General features: G+C 40.6%; 1 protein-coding gene across 2 annotated transcripts in view; it reads left to right on the top strand.

The window, feature by feature from the left end:
• LOC128697308 (tetratricopeptide repeat protein 5-like) overlaps positions 1-21,061 on the top strand; it is a 187,968-nt gene that overhangs the window by 28,404 nt on the left and 138,503 nt on the right. For both annotated transcript variants that reach the window (XM_070104170.1, XM_070104169.1), the window contains exon 6: positions 11,166-11,315. In XM_070104170.1, coding sequence (XP_069960271.1) covers positions 11,166-11,315 — 150 coding nt within the window. The remainder of the gene's footprint in view (positions 1-11,165; positions 11,316-21,061) is intronic.

Genomic DNA, 21,061 nt, shown 5'->3' with positions numbered 1-21,061 from the left:
TCCTGTACAGCAGTAGCCTGGAAACTAACTTGCTGTATAAGTTGGGTCCTCCTGTATAGCAGTAGCCTGGAAACTAACTTGCTGTATAAGTGGGGCCCTCCTGTACAGCAGTAGCCTGGAAACTAACTTGCTGTATAAGTTGGGTCCTCCTGTACAGCAGTAGCCTGGAAACTAACTTGCTGTATAAGTTGGGTCCTCCTGTACAGCAGTAGCCTGGAAACTAACTTGCTGTATAAGTGGGGCCCTCCTGTACAGCAGTAGCCTGGAAACTAACTTGCTGTATAAGTTGGGTCCTCCTGTACAGCAGTAGTCTGGAAACTAACTTGCTGTATAAGTTGGGTCCTCCTGTACAGCAGTAGCCTGGAAACTAACCTGCTGTATAAGTTGGGTCCTCCTGTACAGCAGTAGCCTGGAAACTAACCTGCTGTATAAGTTGGGTCCTCCTGTACAGCAGTAGCCTGGAAACTAACCTGCTGTATAAGTTGGGTCCTCCTGTACAGCAGTAGCCTGGAAACTAACTTGCTGTATAAGTGGGGCCCTCCTGTACAGCAGTAGCCTGGAAACTAACTTGCTGTATAAGTTGGGTCCTCCTGTACAGCAGTAGCCTGGAACCTAACTTGCTGTATAAGTGGGGCCCTCCTGTACAGCAGTAGCCTGGAACCTAACTTGCTGTATAAGTGGGTCCTCCTGTACAGCAGTAACCTGGAAACTAACTTGCTGTATAAGTGGGGCCCTCCTGTACAGCAGTAGTCTGGAAACTAACCTGCTGTATAAGTTGGGTCCTCCTGTACAGCAGTAGCCTGGAAACTAACTTGCTGTATAAGTTGGGTCCTCCTGTACAGCAGTAGCCTGGAAACTAACTTGCTGTATAAGTTGGGTCCTCCTGTATAGCAGTAGCCTGGAAACTAACTTGCTGTATAAGTGGGGCCCTCCTGTACAGCAGTAGCCTGGAAACTAACTTGCTGTATAAGTTGGGTCCTCCTGTACAGCAGTAGCCTGGAAACTAACTTGCTGTATAAGTTGGGTCCTCCTGTACAGCAGTAGCCTGGAAACTAACTTGCTGTATAAGTGGGGCCCTCCTGTACAGCAGTAGCCTGGAAACTAACTTGCTGTATAAGTTGGGTCCTCCTGTACAGCAGTAGTCTGGAAACTAACTTGCTGTATAAGTTGGGTCCTCCTGTACAGCAGTAGCCTGGAAACTAACCTGCTGTATAAGTTGGGTCCTCCTGTACAGCAGTAGCCTGGAAACTAACCTGCTGTATAAGTTGGGTCCTCCTGTACAGCAGTAGCCTGGAAACTAACCTGCTGTATAAGTTGGGTCCTCCTGTACAGCAGTAGCCTGGAAACTAACTTGCTGTATAAGTTGGGTCCTCCTGTACAGCAGTAGCCTGGAAACTAACCTGCTGTATAAGTTGGGTCCTCCTGTACAGCAGTAGCCTGGAAACTAACTTGCTGTATAAGTTGGGTCCTCCTGTACAGCAGTAGCCTGGAAACTAACTTGCTGTATAAATGAGGGCAGCAGGTTAGGTTCCAGGCTGCTGTTTTAAAGCAAAAATTGCTGTAAAGTGAATCACAGCCTTTTCTTCACTTTCAAATGCATATAAAAGCCTGATACTATGTTTACACTCTCAAATGTTAAGTGTGCAATAAAACTAGGTCTAAAAAGTGCATATTCAATACACACATTGCTTATTGGAAATGGAAATGGAAATATAAACACATATGCAGTATATAGAGGGGCAACTGATATATCGGATCATTATTTAGTTGTAGCTACAGTTAGAGTAAGAGGTAGATGGGAAAAGAGGAAGGTGGCAACAACAAGTAAGAGGGAAGTGAAAGTGTATAAACTAAGGGAGGAGGAAGTTCGGGTGAGATATAAGCGACTATTGGCAGAAAGGTGGGCTAGTGCAAAGATGAGTAGTGGGGGGGTTGAAGAGGGTTGGAATAGTTTTAAAAATGCAGTATTAGAATGTGGGGCAGAAGTTTGTGGTTATAGGAGGGTGGGGGCAGGAGGAAAGAGGAGTGATTGGTGGAATGATGAAGTAAAGGGTGTGATAAAAGAGAAAAAGGTAGCTTATGAGAGGTTTTTACAAAGCAGAAGTGTTATAAGAAGAGCAGAGTATATGGAGAGTAAAAGAAAGGTAAAGAGAGTGGTGAGAGAGTGCAAAAGGAGAGCAGATGATAGAGTGGGAGAGGCACTGTCAAGAAATTTTAATGAAAATAAGAAAAAATTTTGGAGTGAGTTAAACAAGTTAAGAAAGCCTAGGGAAAATATGGATTTGTCAGTTAAAAACAGAGTAGGGGAGTTAGTAGATGGGGAGATGGAGGTATTGGGTAGATGGCGAGAATATTTTGAGGAACTTTTAAATGTTAAGGAAGAAACAGAGGCAGTAATTTCATGCACTGGTCAGGGAGGTATACCATCTTTTAGGAGTGAAGAAGAGCAGAATGTAAGTGTGGGGGAGGTACGTGAGGCATTACGTAAAATGAAAGGGGGTAAAGCAGCTGGAACTGATGGGATCATGACAGAAATGTTAAAAGCAGGGGGGGATATAGTGTTGGAGTGGTTGGTACTTTTGTTTAATAAATGTATGAAAGAGGGGAAGGTACCTAGGGATTGGCAGAGAGCATGTATAGTCCCTTTATATAAAGGGAAAGGGGACAAAAGAGACTGTAAAAATTATAGAGGAATAAGCTTACTGAGTATACCAGGAAAAGTGTACGGTAGGGTTATAATTGAAAGAATTAGAGGTAAGACAGAATGTAGGATTGCGGATGAGCAAGGAGGTTTTAGAGTGGGTAGGGGATGTGTAGATCAGGTGTTTACATTGAAGCATATATGTGAACAGTATTTAGATAAAGATAGGGAAGTTTTTATTGCATTTATGGATTTAGAAAAGGCATATGATAGAGTGGATAGAGGAGCAATGTGGCAGATGTTGCAAGTATATGGAATAGGTGGTAAGTTATTAAATGCTGTAAAGAGTTTTTATGAGGATAGTGAGGCTCAGGTTAGGGTGTGTAGAAGAGAGGGAGACTACTTCCCGGTAAAAGTAGGTCTTAGACAGGGATGTGTAATGTCACCATGGTTGTTTAATATATTTATAGATGGGGTTGTAAAGGAAGTAAATGCTAGGGTGTTTGGGAGAGGGGTGGGATTAAATTATGGGGAATCAAATTCAAAATGGGAATTGACACAGTTACTTTTTGCTGATGATACTGTGCTTATGGGAGATTCTAAAGAAAAATTGCAAAGGTTAGTGGATGAGTTTGGGAATGTGTGTAAAGGTAGAAAGTTGAAAGTGAACATAGAAAAGAGTAAGGTGATGAGGGTGTCAAATGATTTAGATAAAGAAAAATTGGATATCAAATTGGGGAGGAGGAGTATGGAAGAAGTGAATGTTTTCAGATACTTGGGAGTTGACGTGTCGGCGGATGGATTTATGAAGGATGAGGTTAATCATAGAATTGATGAGGGAAAAAAGGTGAGTGGTGCGTTGAGGTATATGTGGAGTCAAAAAACGTTATCTATGGAGGCAAAGAAGGGAATGTATGAAAGTATAGTAGTACCAACACTCTTATATGGGTGTGAAGCTTGGGTGGTAAATGCAGCAGCGAGGAGACGGTTGGAGGCAGCGGAGATGTCCTGTTTAAGGGCAATGTGTGGTGTAAATATTATGCAGAAAATTCGGAGTGTGGAAATTAGGAGAAGGTGTGGAGTTAATAAAAGTATTAGTCAGAGGGCAGAAGAGGGGTTGTTGAGGTGGTTTGGTCATTTAGAGAGAATGGATCACAGTAGAATGACATGGAAAGCATATAAATCTATAGGGGAAGGAAGGCGGGGTAGGGGTCGTCCTCGAAAGGGTTGGAGAGAGGGGGTAAAGGAGGTTTTGTGGGTAAGGGGCTTGGACTTCCAGCAAGCGTGCGTGAGCGTGTTAGATAGGAGTGAATGGAGACGAATGGTACTTGGGACCTGACGATCTGTTGGAGTGTGAGCAGGGTAATATTTAGTGAAGGGATTCAGGGAAACCGGTTATTTTCATATAGTCGGACTTGAGTCCTGGAAATGGGAAGTACAATGCCTGCACTTTAAAGGAGGGGTTTGGGATATTGGCAGTTTGGAGGGATATGTTGTGTATCTTTATATGTTTATGCTTCTAGACTGTTGTATTCTGAGCACCTCTGCAAAAACAGTGATAATGTGCGAGTGTGGTGAAAGTGTTGAATGATGATGAAAGTATTTTCTTTTTGGGGATTTTCTTTCTTTTTTGGGTCACCCTGCCTCGGTGGGAGACGGCCGACTTGTTGAAAAAAAAAAAAAAAAAAAAAAAAATGCAGTATAATGTGATCCTTTATTGACTACGTTTCGTCCACACAGTGGGCTTTTTCAAGTCACAAACAGAACTACCTGGGGTGGAAGGAACGCGAGTATTTATAGTCAGGTTCAGAGTGCTGAGGTCAGGTGGAGAATGCTGCATCTGATGATGTACCGAGTGGGGTTATAGAGTCTAAAATCTTGGGTAGCTTGGAAAGGAGATTGGACAAGTTTATACCATTTATTTCCACATTGCTTATTCTTCTTCCACCGCACTGGCTATATGCTGCCGAGGCGGGGTGGCGCAAATATAAAAATAAAAGTTTCTCTTTTAAACTTCAGTAATGTATATGGAAGAAGGGGTTACTAGCCCTTTGCTCCTGGCATTTTGGTTGGCTCTTATGATACACATGACTTTCAGAGGAAGAATTCTGTTCTACTTCCCCATGGAGATAAGAGGAAATAAACAAGAACAAGAACTAGTAAGAAAATAGAAGAAAACCCTAAAGGCTGTACATATATATATTTGCTTGTACGTGCATGTGTAGTGTGACCTAAGTGTAAGTAGAAGTAGCAAGATGTACAGTGGAACCTCGGTTTTCGCATGCCCTAGCTTTTGTACGATTCGGTTTTCGACGACTTTTTTTGTCAAATTTTTTTCCCAGTTTTCATACATCCGCTCAGTTTTTGTACAGTTGAAAATCGTCTGTACCAAACTCCTCCACCTGCCCGCGTGACTCAGCCACTCATTTCCAGGAATCGAGCGCCCACACAAAACATCCCATTCGTTTCTGATTTTGAAGGGTTTGAGGCTGACCCTGATGACCCTATGCATTTTGTGGAATCTATTGTGTCTTTGGGGAAGTTCATGGGGTTGAATGTGAGCGGCCAGGATGTGGAAGAGTTGGTGGATGATCACAGGGAAGAGCTAATTGCTGAAGAGCTGCAAGACCTTCAGCTGAAACAGCAACATACTGCAGCTGAGGAAGTTGCTTCAGAGGAAGAGGAAGAGAGAGGGGAGAATGTGCCTTCTTCAGTGATTAATTAAGGACATTTGTGAAAAGTGAGTGAGGTACAAAGTTTTGTGGAGAAATATCATCCTAACAAAGCTGCTGCAAGCTGTGTCTGCAACATGTTCAATGACAATGCCTTGTCCCATTTTAGGCAAATCTTAACCCCTTGACTGTTGCAACCCCAAATCCTGAGGTAACTCCTGGTGTTGCAAATTTTCCAAAAAAACAAAAAAAAATTCTTGTGAAATGATAGAGAATCTTTTTCCGATTGTATTGACACCAAAAGAACGAAATTTGATGGAAAACTAACGAAATTTCGCTCTTGCAAAAGTTAGCGACCTTGGCGATATTTACGAACTGGCAATTTCGCCCACTTTGAGGCCTATTTTCGGCTAATTCCATTGTTCCAGTCGACCAAACTCATAGCTATTTCTTTAGAACTCGATTTTTTCTATCGATTGAGTACAAGAAACTGCCCATTTCCCTATTTCAACTACCCAATAACGTGGTCAGAAATTTGCAATTTGGCCAATTTCACGAAAATTAAAAAATATGACAATTTCAAAATAAGGTCCAGAATGAACAATGCAGACATTCCTGGCTCTAAAATAACATTTTCTTTGTTCATCAGTCATGTCTCCAGGCCCCTCTGATATTACTCTTGCTTTCTATTTTGAATTTTTATTCAAACAAAAAATAGAAGACTTACTGTTATGCAGACTACTGCAGTACTGTAATAATTGTATAAATAACATCAACCCATTCATGACTGCATATTAGAATGGCTAGTTGGACATTTATTGAACAATGACATCATTTGTTTACTTTTGAACATTGGCAAAAATCAAACATTTCCCCTACTTTGAGCTCCATTTCAAGGTTCTTTTCATAGTAAAACCAATCAAAATCACCTCTATTTCTATAATATGTTTTCCATTCTATCAAATGAGACCAAGAAAACGAGAATACAACCATAAATACCATATGAAAGTAGACCGTGAAGTCGGAATTTTAATTAAAAAAAAACAGTCGGAGTTTTTTTTTTCTCATTATATACTGCGTGCTGCAGGATTTTTTTTATATGGTGCACACTGACCTCACAGACCCATTCTCTCACATGTGGGACTACCAGCTTTCTCCTGCTTGATTTGAAGCCGCTAGAATTTATGAGTATATGTACTTCAAAAACAGTGGCTCGTATATATACAACTGAAACAGTCAAAGGGTTAAAGAGATGCCAGAAACAGACTTCTCTGGACAGATTATCTGTGTGACAGGGGTACAGTGACTCTCAAGCTTGTACTAGTGCCAGTAAAAGACAAAGAAGGGAAGTAACCCCAGATAGTGCCTTGATACCTGAAGTCCTTGTGGAGGGGGATTCCTCTTCCAAGCAAAAACCTCTCCTCCTCCCTCTCCCCTCCTTGCCATCTTCCATACGCCAACAAAAGGCTTCAAGACGGTACTACCTCCCTGGGTGGTTGCTGTCTTCGAACCTACTGCCACAGGGCAGTAGTACCTCCCTGGGTGGTTGCTGTCTACCAACCTACTACTGCAGGACGGTAGTACCTCTCTGGTGGTTGCTGTCTACGAACCTACTACTGCAGGACGGTAGTACCTCCCTGGGTAGTTACTGTCTACCAACCTACTACTGCAGCATGGTAGTACCTCCCTAGGTGGTTATTGTCTACCAACCTACTACTGCAGGATGGTAGTACCTCCCTGGGTGGTTACTGTCTATGAACCTACTACTGCAGAATGGTAGTACCCCCCAGGGTGGTTGCTATCTACCAACCTACTACTGCAGAATGGTAGTACCTCTCTGGGTGGTTACTGTCTACGAACCTACTACTGCAGGATGGTAGTACCTCCCTGGGTGGTTACTGTCTACCAACCTACTACTGCAGGATGGTAGTACCTTCCAGGGTGGTTGCTGTCTACCAACTTACTACTTCAGGATGGTACACACTAATTAGCCTTGACGACATTGTTTTTCCTGAACACTCTGGGAGTTTCAGAGTGATACACCAATAAAGGCTTCACTTTGCAATCACCACTAGCATTGGCACACATCAACAGAGTAAGCCTGTCTTTCATAGGCTTATGTCCTGGGAGTGCCTTTTCCTTCTGAGTAATGTACGTCCTGCTTGGCATTTTCTTCCAAAACAGGCCTGTTTCGTCACAATTAAACACTTGTTCAGGTTTCAGTCCTTCACTGTCTATGTACTCCTTGAATTCCTGCACATATTTTTCAGCCGCTTTGTGGTCCGAACTGGCAGCCTCACCATGCCTTATCACACTATGAATGTCACTACGCTTCTCAAATCTCTCAAACCAAACTTTGCTGGCCTTAAATTCACTCACATCACTAGTTGCTGGCATTTTTTTAATTAAATCGTCATGCAACTTCCTAGCCTTTTCACATATGATCGCTTGAGAGATGCTATCTCCTGCTATCTGTTTCTCGTTTATCCACACCCATGAGTCTCTCAACATCTTCTACCGCTTGCGATCTCAGTTTCGAAAACATAGTTGCACCTTTGGCAAGAACAGCTTCCTTGATTGCCGTTTTCTTGCCCACAATAGTAGCGATGGTTGATTGGGGTTTATTATACAACCTGACCAGCTCAGAGACACGGACTCCACTTTCATACTTAGCAATGATCTCTTTCTTCATCTCCATAGTAATTCTCACCCTTTTTGCTGTAGGGTTGGCACTAGAAGCTTTCTTGGGGCCCATGGTGACTTATTTTGCAGGTGCAATCACTACAAAGGCTGTGATAATATGAAATGTTCCAGTTGTATGTTTGGAAGCGACTGTGGTGGCTGGCTTGTAAACACTGGCACCCACGGGACAAGTGAGGTGCGCTCAGGCCAAGGTGGACGAGTCTCGTACGGAACGAATAGCGCTGGTCGGGTTTTTAACCCCTTCAGGGTCCAAGGCCCAAATCTGAAGTGGTGCCCCAGTGTCCAAGAATTTTCAAAAAAAAAAATTTGTTATTTTTTCTTATGAAATAGTAGAGAATCTTTTTGTTAAGGTAATAAAACAAAAAGTACGAAATTTGATGGAAAATTGACGAAATTATGCTCTCGCGAATTTTGATGTGTCAGCGATATTTACGAATCGGCGATTTTGCCAACTTTGACTCCCATTTTAGGCCAATTACATTATTCCAGTCAACCAAATTCTTAGCTATTTCACTAGTATTACTTCTATTCTATCAATTGAGCACAAGAAATCGCCAAGTCAACTGTTTCAACTACAAATTAAAGTGATTGGAAATTGTTAATTTGGCCAATTTAACACAAAGTTCAAAATATTCCAATTTCAAAATAGGATCCAGAATAAACAATGTAGGTATTCCTGGAACTAAACTAACATTTCATCTGTTCATTAGTTATGTTTTGAGGCTTTACAAATAAATTCCATTTTGATTTTTTATTCACATAATGAATTTTTATTCACACCAAAAAATAGAAGATTTACTGTTATGCAATACTGTAATAATTGTATAAATATCATCACCATATTTGTGAATGCATATTAGACCCACCAGCTGGCGTGTATTAGACGTGTGAGGTCGTTTGTTTACTCTTGAATATCGGCAAAAATTTAACATTTCTGCTACTTTGAGCTCAGTTTCAAGCCATTTCCAGTGCTAAAACCAATCATAATCATCTCTATTTCTGTAATATGTCTTCCATTCTATCAAATGAGACCAAGAAATCGCAAATAGAACTATAAAAAACATATGAAAAAACACTGCAAAGTCGCTGTTTTAATCGAAAAATCATGATTTAAGTTTTTTCTCTCATTATACACAGCGTGCTGCAGGATCTGTTTTATGTGGTGCACACATACCACATAGATGTATTCTCTCATATCTAGGCCCAAATGTACCACTCACAGTTTATCAGAGTGAGCTGAGCTCATGACGTAGATCTACGGTTTGGACCCTGAACGTAAAGCCGTAGATCTATGGGATGGACCCTCAAAGGGTTAAGCGCTAGTCGAGGTAAAATTTTTGCGTTAAAATGTATCGCTAGTCAGATTTATCGTTAATCGATGCCATCGCTGGTTGATGGTCCACTGTATTAGTATTACAGCCTCTCCTCACTTAACGATTGAGTTTCATTCGTAAGACCTCGTCGGTAAACAAATTTGTCGTTAAGTGAGGCGCACACTATAATGGTAGTGGGTTTGTGTCAACCATCTTTGATATTGTTTTAATATCATCTTTGCACCATTTATAACATTTCTGGTATATTTTTAAACATTTGTACAGTAGTGTATATTGTAATAAAAAGAATAGAGGAAATCAGCTCTAATATTATTTAGGCATGCATACTGATCAGAGAGCATCGTAAGTCCGAGGCATCGGTAAACGAGTACGTCGCTAAGTGAGGAGAGGCTGTATTAATATTAGCAAGCGGCTAGTAACCCCTTCTATATAAATTATTTAATGTAAAATTAAGAAAAACTTTTGTTTCTCCTGTTTCAGGTGACACCTGCCGTGGTGGGAGGTGCCTGATGTGTTAAAAAATTATGATTTTTTTTTTCACTGAACTGGCTGTATCCCATCTAAGCAAGGTGACCTAAAAAGAAAAAATGAAAGTTTTTCTTTTTAACTTTGGTAATGTATACAGGAGAAGGGGTTACTAGCCCTTTGCTCCCGGCAGGTTAGTCGCCTCTTATGACACATGCCTTACGGAGGAAGAATTCTGTTCCACTTCCCCATGGAGATAAGAGAAAATAAACAAGAACAAGAATTGGTAAGAAAATAGAAGAAAACCCAGAGGGGTGTGTATATATATATATGCTTGTATATTCATGTGTAGTGTGAGCTAAGTGTAAGTAGAAGTAGCAAGATATACTTTGTATCCAGAGTGTTTACAAGACAAAAAAAAAGACCCAATTAATCCTTCCATCATGTAAGACAATTACAGGTTTCTGTTTCACAGTCGCAGGACAGTAGTACCTCCCTGGGTGGCTGTTGTTTCACACTCACTTGGCAGGACAGTAGTACCTCCCTGGGTGGCTGTTGTTTCACACTCACTTGTCAGGACAGTAGTATCTCCCTGGGTGGCTGTTGTTTCACACTCACTCGGCAGGACAGTAGTACCTCCCTGGGTAGCTGTTGTTTCACACTCACTTAGCAGGACAGTAGTACCTCCTTGGGTGGCTGTTGTTTCACACTCACTCGGCAGGACAGTAGTACCTCCCTGGGTGGCTGTTGTTTCACACTCACTTGGCAGGACAGTAGTACCTCCCTGGGTGGCTGTTGTTTCACACTCACTTGGCAGGACAGTAGTACCTCCCTGGGTGGCTGTTGTTTCACACTCACTCGGCAGGACAGTACAGTAGTACCTCCCTGGGTGGCTGTTGTTTCACACTCACTTGGCAGGACAGTAGTACCTCCCTGGGTGGCTGTTGTTTCACACTCACTTGGCAGGACAGTAGTACCTCCCTGGGTGGCTGTTGTTTCACACTCACTTAGCAGGACAGTAGTACCTCCCTGGGTGGCTGTTGTTTCACACTCACTTGGCAGGACAGTAGTACCTCCCTGGATGGTTGCTGTCTACCAACCTACTACCTAATTATTATTACAGGGAGCAAGGGGCTAGTAGCCCCTTCTGTATAAATTACTAAATTTAATAATAAAAACTTTAGTTTTTTTCTTTTTAGGTCATCCTGCTTAGATGAGATACAGCTGGTCCATTGAAACAAAAAGTAATTGTTAAAAAATAATTATTGTCATTGTTTCATGTCAATCTGCTTTATTCTCAAGCATTTTGTCCTTCATTTCTTTTCTCTAATTATTTCTATTATGTTTCAGGGTTTGGAATATGCTAGGAAGGCAATACAGCTGGATATGAGTGATGGTCACTCGTGGTTGGTCTTGGGTAATGCCTACCTGGCACTGTTCTTCACTGTCGACTCCAAGATGGAGTCACTTAAGCACTGCAAGGCTGCTTATAGCAAAGCTGTAAGTCTTTTCATTTAACACAGTATGTACAGTAGGACCCCTGTATCTGCAGGGGTTGCATTCCAAAAGCCTCTCCTCACTTAATGAGTTTCGTTCCTAAAACCACATTGGCAAATGAATTCGTCACTGAGGAGCATACTACAATGGTAACGAGTTTGTGTCAACCATCTATGATATTGTTTTAATGTCACCTTTGCACCATTTATAACGTTTCTGTTATATTTTTAAATGTTTATACAGTAGTGTACTGTATATTGTATTATACAGAATAGAGGAAATTAGCTCTAATATACATTATTTAGGTATTAATACTAATCAGAGAGCCAGTCATAAGTCCAAGTCATCAGTAAACGAGTATGTCACTAAGCGAGGAGAGGCTGTACCTGCCTCAGATAGTAGTGAACCCTATATATAAGTTGTTTTTCATTTACACGTATAGTGGAACCCCGAGCTTCGACTGCTTTGAGTTTTGATTGCTTTTTTTGGCTAAATTTTGTCTCTAGTTTCGCACTGTGCCCTGAGTTTTGGCTGGAGTATCAGACCTGTCTGCGCAGGCATGATGAGTCAGTGTGGCTTTGTTTATCCTCGAGTGAACAGTGGTTGAGGCAGTGGTTGAGGCAGTGGTTGAGGCAGTGGTGGAGGAAGTGGTGGAGGCAGTGGGACTGCCTCCACCACTGTCTCAGCCACTGTGAGAGGGTGGGAAGATGTAGGGGTGAATGTGAGAGGAATGGGTGGGTGGGTGGGTGAGTGCGTGCCAGTATTGTGTGTGAAGGTTGTGTCTCAGCCACTGAATGAACCTGTCCTGGACAGGAACATCCCTCCTGGGCTTCCACACCTGCCCACCACTAACACAACGTCAATATCCACAGTGGTGGAGGCAGTGCCACTGCCTCTATCACTGCCACAGTGGTTGAGGCAGTGGTTGAGGCAGTGGATGAGGTAGTGGATGAGGCAGTGGCTGAGGCAGTGGTTGAGACAGTGGTTGAGGCATTGGTTGAGGCAGTTGGTGAGGCACTGGCTGAGTCAGTAGTTGAGGCAGTGGTTGAGGCAGGGCTGAGGCAGTGGGTGAGGCAGTGGTTAAGGCATTGATTGAAGCAGTGGTTGAGGCAGTGGTTGAGGCAGTGGTCGAGGCAGTGCTTGAGGCAGTGCTTGAGGCAGTGGTTGAGGCAATAATAAGTCCTCCCTCTCTCCTCCTCCCTATCTTCCAGATGCCAACAAGAGTCTTCAATAAAGGTACATACATGTGATTTTAAATGTTTATTTAAATGTTTATTATCTATTTCATTACTCATTTAGGTACTATATATACAGTGGACCCTCGGCTAACGATATTAATCTGTTCCTGAGAGCTTATTGTTTGACGGAATTATCGTTAGCCGAATTAATTTTCCCCATAAGAAATTAGGAAATCCAATTAATCCGTTCCAGACAGCTAAAAGTATTAAAAAAATTATTTTTTTTCATGAAATATACATTTCCCTACAAAGAAAACAATAAGACATGCACAATAACTATATAAATAAATGTTAAAATGACACTTACCTTTATTGAAGAGTATTGATGAGTGATGAGTCACTGTTTTTCTTGAACACTGGGATTTTCAGAGTGATACATGAGTAAAGGCTTCACTTTGCAATCCTCACTAGCATTACAACAAAACATGAGAGTCAGCCTGTCTTTCATAGGCTTGTGTCCTGGGAGTGCCTTTTCCTCCTGAGTAATGTAGGTCCTGTTTGGCATTTTCTTCCAGAACAGGCCTGTTTCGTCACAATTGAACACTTGTTGGGGTTGGAATTTTTCAGCTTCACCATGCCTTATCACACTGTGTATGCCACTACAATTCTTAACCCTTTCAGGGTTTTCGACGTACTAGTACGGCTTAGGCACCAGGATTATTGACGTACTAGAACACCTAAATTCTAGCACCTTCAAATCTAGCGAGAGAAAGCTGGTAGGCCTACATGTGAAAGAATGGGTCTATGTGGTCAGTGTGCACAGTATAAAAAAAATCCTGCAGCACACAGTGTGTAATGAGAAAAAAAACTTTGACAGTGTTTTCGGATTAAAACAGCGACTTTGCACTGTATTTTCATATGGTATTTATGGTTGTATTCTAGTTTTCCTGGTCTCATTTTATAGAATGGAAGACATATTACAGAAATTGAGATGATTTTGATTAGTTTCACAATAAAAAGTACCTTGAGATTGAGCTCAAAGTAGCAGAAATAATCAATTTTTACCAAATTTCAAAAGTAAACAAATCATGCCAAGCGTCCAATATACATCAACTGGTGAGTCTGATATTCTTTCACAAGTGCGCTGATATTATTTATACCATTTCTATACTAATGCAGTAGTCTGCATAACAGTAAATCTTCTATTTTTTGTAAGAATAAAAATTCAAAGTGGAAAACAAAAGAAATATAAGAGGGGCCTGGGGATGTGACTAACGAACAGAGAACTTGTTATTTTAGTGCCAGGAATGTCTGTCTTGTTTATTCTGGAATCTATTTGGAAATTGGCATCTTCTGAAATTTGTGTGAAATTGGCAAAATTGCCAATTTCTAACCACTTTATTGGATAGTTGAAATTGGTAAATGGGTGGTTTCTTGTACTCATTGGATAGAAAAAATGGAGTTCTAGCGAAATAAATATGATTTTTGTCGACTAGTACAGAGGAATTGGCCGAAAATAGGGCTCAAAGTGGACAGAATCGCTGATGCGTAAAGATCGGCATGATGGCTAACTTCGTGAGAGCATAATTCAGTAAGTTTTCCATCAAATTTCATACTTTTGGTGTCATTATGATCGGGAAAAGATTCTCCATCATTTCATAAGAAAAAATAATTTTTTTTTTCCGAAAATTTTTTGACTCTGAGAACAAGTTTAGGAGAGGGCCTCTCGACCCTGAAAGTGTTAAATCTCTCAAACCAACCATTGCTGGCCTTAACCCTTTGACTGTTTTGGTTGTATATATACGTCTTACGAGCCAAAGTTTTTTGACGTATATATACTCATAAATTCTAGTGCCTTCAAATCAAGCAGGAGAAAGCTGGTAGGCCCACATGTTAGAGAATGGGTCTGTGTGTTCACTGTGCATCACATAAAAAAAATCCTGCAGCACGCAGTGTATAATGAGAAAAAAAAACTCCGACATTTTTTTCAATTAAAATGCCGACTTTGTGGTCTATTTTCGTATAGTATTTATGGTTGTATTTTCGTTTTCTTGGTCTCATTTGATAGAATTGAAAATATATTATAGAAATAGAGGTGATTTTGATTGGTTTTACTATGAAAAGAACCTTGAAATGGATCTCAAAGTAGGGGAAATGTTTGATTTTTGCCCATGTTCAAAGGTAAACAAATGATGTCATTTTCCAATAAATGTCCAACTAGCCATTCTAATATGCAGTCATGAATGGGTTGATGTTATTTATACAATTATTACAATATTGCAGTAGTCTGCATAACAGTAAATCTTCTATTTTTTTGTTTGAATAAACATTCAAAATAGAAAGCAAGAGTAATATCAGAGGGGCCTGGAGACATGACTGATGAACAAAGAAAATGTTACTTTAGAGCCAGGAATGTCTGCATTGTTCATTCTGGACCTTATTTTGAAATTGTCATATTTTTTAATTTTCGTGAAATTGGCCAAATTGCAAATTTCTGACCACATTATTGGGTAGTTGAAATTGGTAAATGGGCAGTTTCTTGTACTTAATTGATAGAAAAAATGGAATTCTAAAGAAATAGCTATGAATTTGGTCGACTTGAACAATGTAATTAGCCAAAAATAGGGCTCAAAGTGGGCGAAATTGCCGATTTTTAAATATTGCCGAGGTCGCTAACTTCTTGAGAGCGTAACTCCATCAGTTTTCCATCAGATTTCTTTTTTTTGGTATCATTACAATTGGGAAAAGATTCTCTATCATTTCATAAGAAATTTTTTTTTTTTTTTTTTTTGAAAGTTTGCGACACCAGGAGACACCTCAGGATTTGGGGTTGCAACAGTCAAGGGGTTAAATTCACCAATATGAGCACTAGTTCCAGGCATTTTTTCCTGTTCACCTGGGTGTTAGTTGACTGGTGTGGGTCGCATCCTGGGGGACAAGATTAAGGACCCCAATGGAAATAAGTTAGACAGTCCTCGGTGACACACTGACTTTCTTGGGTTATCCTGGGTGGCTAACCCTCCGGGGTTAATTGTTTCTTGGTAATTGTTTCCCATTAAGCCACACCAACTCTACATTAAGACTAAAGATATTTTAAAGTAAGCAATGAGTAAACACGATTATTATATTATGGTTTAATAATAATATTATTATTAATATTAGTACATATGTATTATTGTAATAATAATAATTATTATTATTAATTTAGGGCACTGGATCACAGATCCACTGTGTAGCACTTTGGATTTTTTGGGTTTCCTAGGTAATTTATACTATGTATGATAACTTCACTTACGTGCACCTGTGAGAGAGAGAGAGAGAGAGAGATATAGAGCGAGAGATACAGAGAGACATCCACATTCAGTCAGCCAACCACCCACCCACCCACCTACCCACCCACCTACCCACCCAGCCACCCAACTGGCTACCCACCCAGCCACCCACAAGGCCAGTCAGCCAGCCAGCCAACCGGATACGTATTACACATGTTCCAGAGTTGTTTCTCTTTACTTAGGGTATAGGTTATACTACATTCTGGCAGGATGACACTACCAGTGGTATTCTCCCATTCCACTGTGTCGACAATACATAAAGATAACAGTAACATATGATACTGTATGTGATGTAAAATTTGCAATACAGTTCACTACCATGTATACATTATATACAGTACGTAAATAATTAAAATATAACAATAGAAGTAAATTATGGTAAAAAGAATGAAATAATGATTGTACATTACATTACAGTATTTTGTAGGTAGTTTATATAGGAAAGTTTTGACATTATGCCCTACCCAGTATGTCGGCAATTTTCAAAGGTTTGACTTACGTCCATTTTGACTTACGACCGGTTGGTCAGAACCAAGCTTGGAATAGGTGGTAAGTTACTAAATGCTGTAAAGAGTTTTTATGAGGATAGTGAGGCTCAGGTTAGGGTGTGTAGAAGAGAGGGAGAATACTTCCCGGTAAAAGTAGGTCTTAGACAGGGATGTGTAATGTCACCATGGTTGTTTAATATATTTATAGATGGGGTTGTAAAAGAAGTAAATGCTAGGGTGTTCGGGAGAGCGGTGGGATTAAATTATGGGGAATCAAATACAAAACGGGAATTGACACAGGTGCTTTTTGCTGATGATACTGTGCTTATGGGAGATTCTAAAGAAAAATTGCAAAGGTTAGTGGATAAGTTTGGGAGTGTGTGTAAAGGTAGAAAGTTGAAAGTGAACATGGAAAAGAGTAAGGTGATGAGGGTATCAAATGATTTAGATAAAGAAAAATTGGATATCAAATTGGGGAGGAAAAGTATGGAAGAAGTGAATGTTTTCAGATACTTGGAAGCTGACATGTCGGCGGATGGATTTATGAAGGATGAGGTTAATCATAGAATTGATGAGGGAAAAAAGGTGAGTGGTGCATTGAGGTATATGTGGAGACAAAAAACATTATCTATGGAGGCAAAGAAGGGAGTGTATGAAAGTATAGTAGTACCAACACTCTTATATGGGTGTGAAGCTTGGGTTGTGAATGCAGCAGCGAGGAGGTGGTTGGAGGCAGTGGAGATGTCCTGTCTAAGGGCAGTGTGTGGTGTAAATATTATGCAGAAAATTCAGTGTGTGGAAATAAGGAGAAGGTGTGGAGTTAATAAAAGTATTAGTCAGAGGGCTGAAGAGGGGTTGTTGAAGTGGTTTGGTCATTTAGAGAGAATGGATCAAAGTAGAACGACATGGAGAGCGTATAAATCTGTAGGGAAAGGAAGGCTGGGTAGGGGTCATCCTCGAAAAGGTTGTAAGGAAGGGGTAAGGGAGGTTTTGTGGGCGAGGGGCTTGGACTTCCAGCAGGCGTGCATGAGCGTGTTCGATAGGAGTGAATGGAGACGAATGGTGTTTGGGACCTGACAAGCTGTTGGAGTGTGAGCAGGGTAATATTTAGTGAAGATATTTAGGTAGTAGGTTGGTAGACAGCAACCACCCAGGGAGGTACTACCGTCCTGCCAAGTGAGTGTAAAATGAAAGCCTGTGATTGTTTTACATGATGGTAGGATTGCTGATGTCTTTTGTCTGTCTCATAAATATGCAAGATTACAGGCATGTCTTGCTACTTCTACTTACACTTAGGTCACACTACACATACATGTACACATTTATTTATACACACTCATCTGAGTTTTCTTTGATTTTATCTTAATAGTTCTTGGTCTTATTAATTTTCCTTTTATATCCATGGGGAAGTGGAATAAGAATCTTTCCTCCGTAAGCCATGCGTGTTGTAAAAGTCAACTAGAATGCCGGGAGCAATGGGCTAGTAACCCCTTTTCCTGTAAAGATTACTAAAAAGAATAAGAAGAAAATTGTCAAAGTGGGAAGTCTGAATGTGCGTGGATGTTGTGCAGATGATAAGAAAGAGATGATTGTGGATGTTATGAATGAGAAGAAGCTGGATGTCCTGGCTTTAAGTGAAACAAAGCTGAAGGGGGTGGGAGAGTTTCAGTGGAGAGGAATAAATGGGATTAGGTCAGGGGTTTCAAATAGAGTTAGAGCTAAAGAAGGAGTAGCAATAATGTTGAAGGATAAGCTATGGCAGGAAAAGAGGGATTATAAATGTATTAATTCAAGGATTATGTGGAGTAAAATAAAGATTGGATGTGAAAAGTGGGTTATAATAAGCGTGTATGCACCTGGAGAAGAGAGAAGTGTAGAGGAGAGAGAGAGATTTTGGGAAATGTTGAGTGAATGCATGGGGAGTTTTGAATCAAGTGTGAGAGTAATGGTGGTTGGGGATTTCAATGCTAAAGTGGGTAAAAATGTTATGGAGGGAGTAGTAGGTAAATTTGGGGTGCCAGGGGTAAATGTAAATGGGGAGCCTTTAATTGAGCTATGTGTAGAAAGAAATTTGGTAATAAGTAATACATATTTTATGAAAAAGAGGATAAATAAATATACAAGGTATGATGTAGCACGTAATGAAAGTAGTTTATTAGATTATATATTGGTGGATAAAAGGTTGATGGGTAGGCTCCAGGATGTACATGTTTATAGAGGGGCAACTGATATATCGGATCATTATTTAGTTGTAGCTACAGTTAGAGTAAGAGGTAGATGGGAAAAGAGGAAGGTGGCAACAACAAGTAAGAGGGAGGTGAAAGTGTATAAACTAAGGGAGGAGGAAGTTCGGGTGAGATATAAGCGACTATTGGCAGAAAGGTGGGCTAGTGCAAAGATGAGTAGTGGGGGGGGTTGAAGAGGGTTGGAATAGTTTTAAAAAATGCAGTATTAGAATGTGGGGCAGAAGTTTGTGGTTATAGGAGGGTGGGGGCAGGAGGAAAGAGGAGTGATTGGTGGAATGATGAAGTAAAGGGTGTGATAAAAGAGAAAAAGGTAGCTTATGAGAGGTTTTTACAAAGCAGAAGTGTTATAAGAAGAACAGAGTATATGGAGAGTAAAAGAAAGGTAAAGAGAGTGGTGAGAGAGTGCAAAAGGAGAGCAGATGATAGAGTGGGAGAGGCACTGTCAAGAAATTTTAATGAAAATAAGAAAAAATTTTGGAGTGAGTTAAACAAGTTAAGAAAGCCTAGGGAAAATATGGATTTGTCAGTTAAAAACAGAGTAGGGGAGTTAGTAGATGGGGAGATGGAGGTATTGGGTAGATGGCGAGAATATTTTGAGGAACTTTTAAATGTTAAGGAAGAAACAGAGGCAGTAATTTCATGCACTGGTCAGGGAGGTATACCATCTTTTAGGAGTGAAGAAGAGCAGAATGTAAGTGTGGGGGAGGTACGTGAGGCATTACGTAAAATGAAAGGGGGTAAAGCAGCTGGAACTGATGGGATCATGACAGAAATGTTAAAAGCAGGGGGGGATGTAGTGTTGGAGTGGTTGGTACTTTTGTTTAATAAATGTATGAAAGAGGGGAAGGTACCTAGGGATTGGCAGAGAGCATGCATAGTCCCTTTATATAAAGGGAAAGGGGACAAAAGAGACTGTAAAAATTATAGAGGAATAAGCTTACTGAGTATACCAGGAAAAGTGTACGGTAGGGTTATAATTGAAAGAATTAGAGGTAAGACAGAATGTAGGATTGCGGATGAGCAAGGAGGTTTCAGAGTGGGTAGGGGATGTGTAGATTAGGTGTTTACATTGAAGCATATATGTGAACAGTATTTAGATAAAGATAGGGAAGTTTTTATTGCATTTATGGATTTAGAAAAGGCATATGATAGAGTGGATAGAGGAGCAATGTGGCAGATGTTGCAAGTATATGGAATAGGTGGTAAGTTATTAAATGCTGTAAAGAGTTTTTATGAGGATAGTGAGGCTCAGGTTAGGGTGTGTAGAAGAGAGGGAGACTACTTCCCGGTAAAAGTAGGTCTTAGACAGGGATGTGTAATGTCACCATGGTTGTTTAATATATTTATAGATGGGGTTGTAAAGGAAGTAAATGCTAGGGTGTTTGGGAGAGGGGTGGGATTAAATTATGGGGAATCAAATTCAAAATGGGAATTGACACAGTTACTTTTTGCTGATGATACTGTGCTTATGGGAGATTCTAAAGAAAAATTGCAAAGGTTAGTGGATGAGTTTGGGAATGTGTGTAAAGGTAGAAAGTTGAAAGTGAACATAGAAAAGAGTAAGGTGATGAGGGTGTCAAATGATTTAGATAAAGAAAAATTGGATATCAAATTGGGGAGGAGGAGTATGGAAGAAGTGAATGTTTTCAGATACTTGGGAGTTGACGTGTCGGCGGATGGATTTATGAAGGATGAGGTTAATCATAGAATTGATGAGGGAAAAAAGGTGAGTGGTGCGTTGAGGTATATGTGGAGTCAAAAAACGTTATCTATGGAGGCAAAGAAGGGAATGTATGAAAGTATAGTAGTACCAACACTCTTATATGGGTGTGAAGCTTGGGTGGTAAATGCAGCAGCGAGGAGACGGTTGGAGGCAGTGGAGATGTCCTGTCTAAGGGCAATGTGTGGTGTAAATATTATGCAGAAAATTCGGAGTGTGGAAATTAGGAGAAGGTGTGGAGTTAATAAAAGTATTAGTCAGAGGGCAGAAGAGGGGTTGTTGAGGTGGTTTGGTCATTTAGAGAGAATGGATCAAAGTAGAATGACATGGAAAGCATATACATCTATAGGGGAAGGAAGGCGGGGTAGGGGTCGTCCTCGAAAGGGTTGGAGAGAGGGGGTAAAGGAGGTTTTGTGGGCAAGGGGCTTGGACTTCCAGCAAGCGTGCGTGAGCGTGTTAGATAGGAGTGAATGGAGACGAATGGTACTTGGGACCTGACGATCTGTTGGAGTGTGAGCAGGGTAATATTTAGTGAAGGGATTCAGGGAAACCGGTTATTTTCATATAGTCGGACTTGAGTCCTGGAAATGGGAAGTACAATGCCTGCACTTTAAAGGAGGGGTTTGGGATATTGGCAGTTTGGAGGGATATGTTGTGTATCTTTATATGTGTATGCTTCTAGACTGTTGTATTCTGAGCACCTCTGCAAAAACAGTGATAATGTGCGAGTGTGGTGAAAGTGTTGAATGATGATGAAAGTATTTTCTTTTTGGGGATTTTCTTTC

Source organism: Cherax quadricarinatus, chromosome 89 (genome assembly GCF_038502225.1).
Source record: "Cherax quadricarinatus isolate ZL_2023a chromosome 89, ASM3850222v1, whole genome shotgun sequence".
NCBI classification, from domain to species: domain Eukaryota; kingdom Metazoa; phylum Arthropoda; class Malacostraca; order Decapoda; family Parastacidae; genus Cherax; species Cherax quadricarinatus.
The sequence above is the reverse complement of the archived record's forward strand: the minus strand, read 5'-3'. Positions and strand labels throughout refer to the sequence as shown.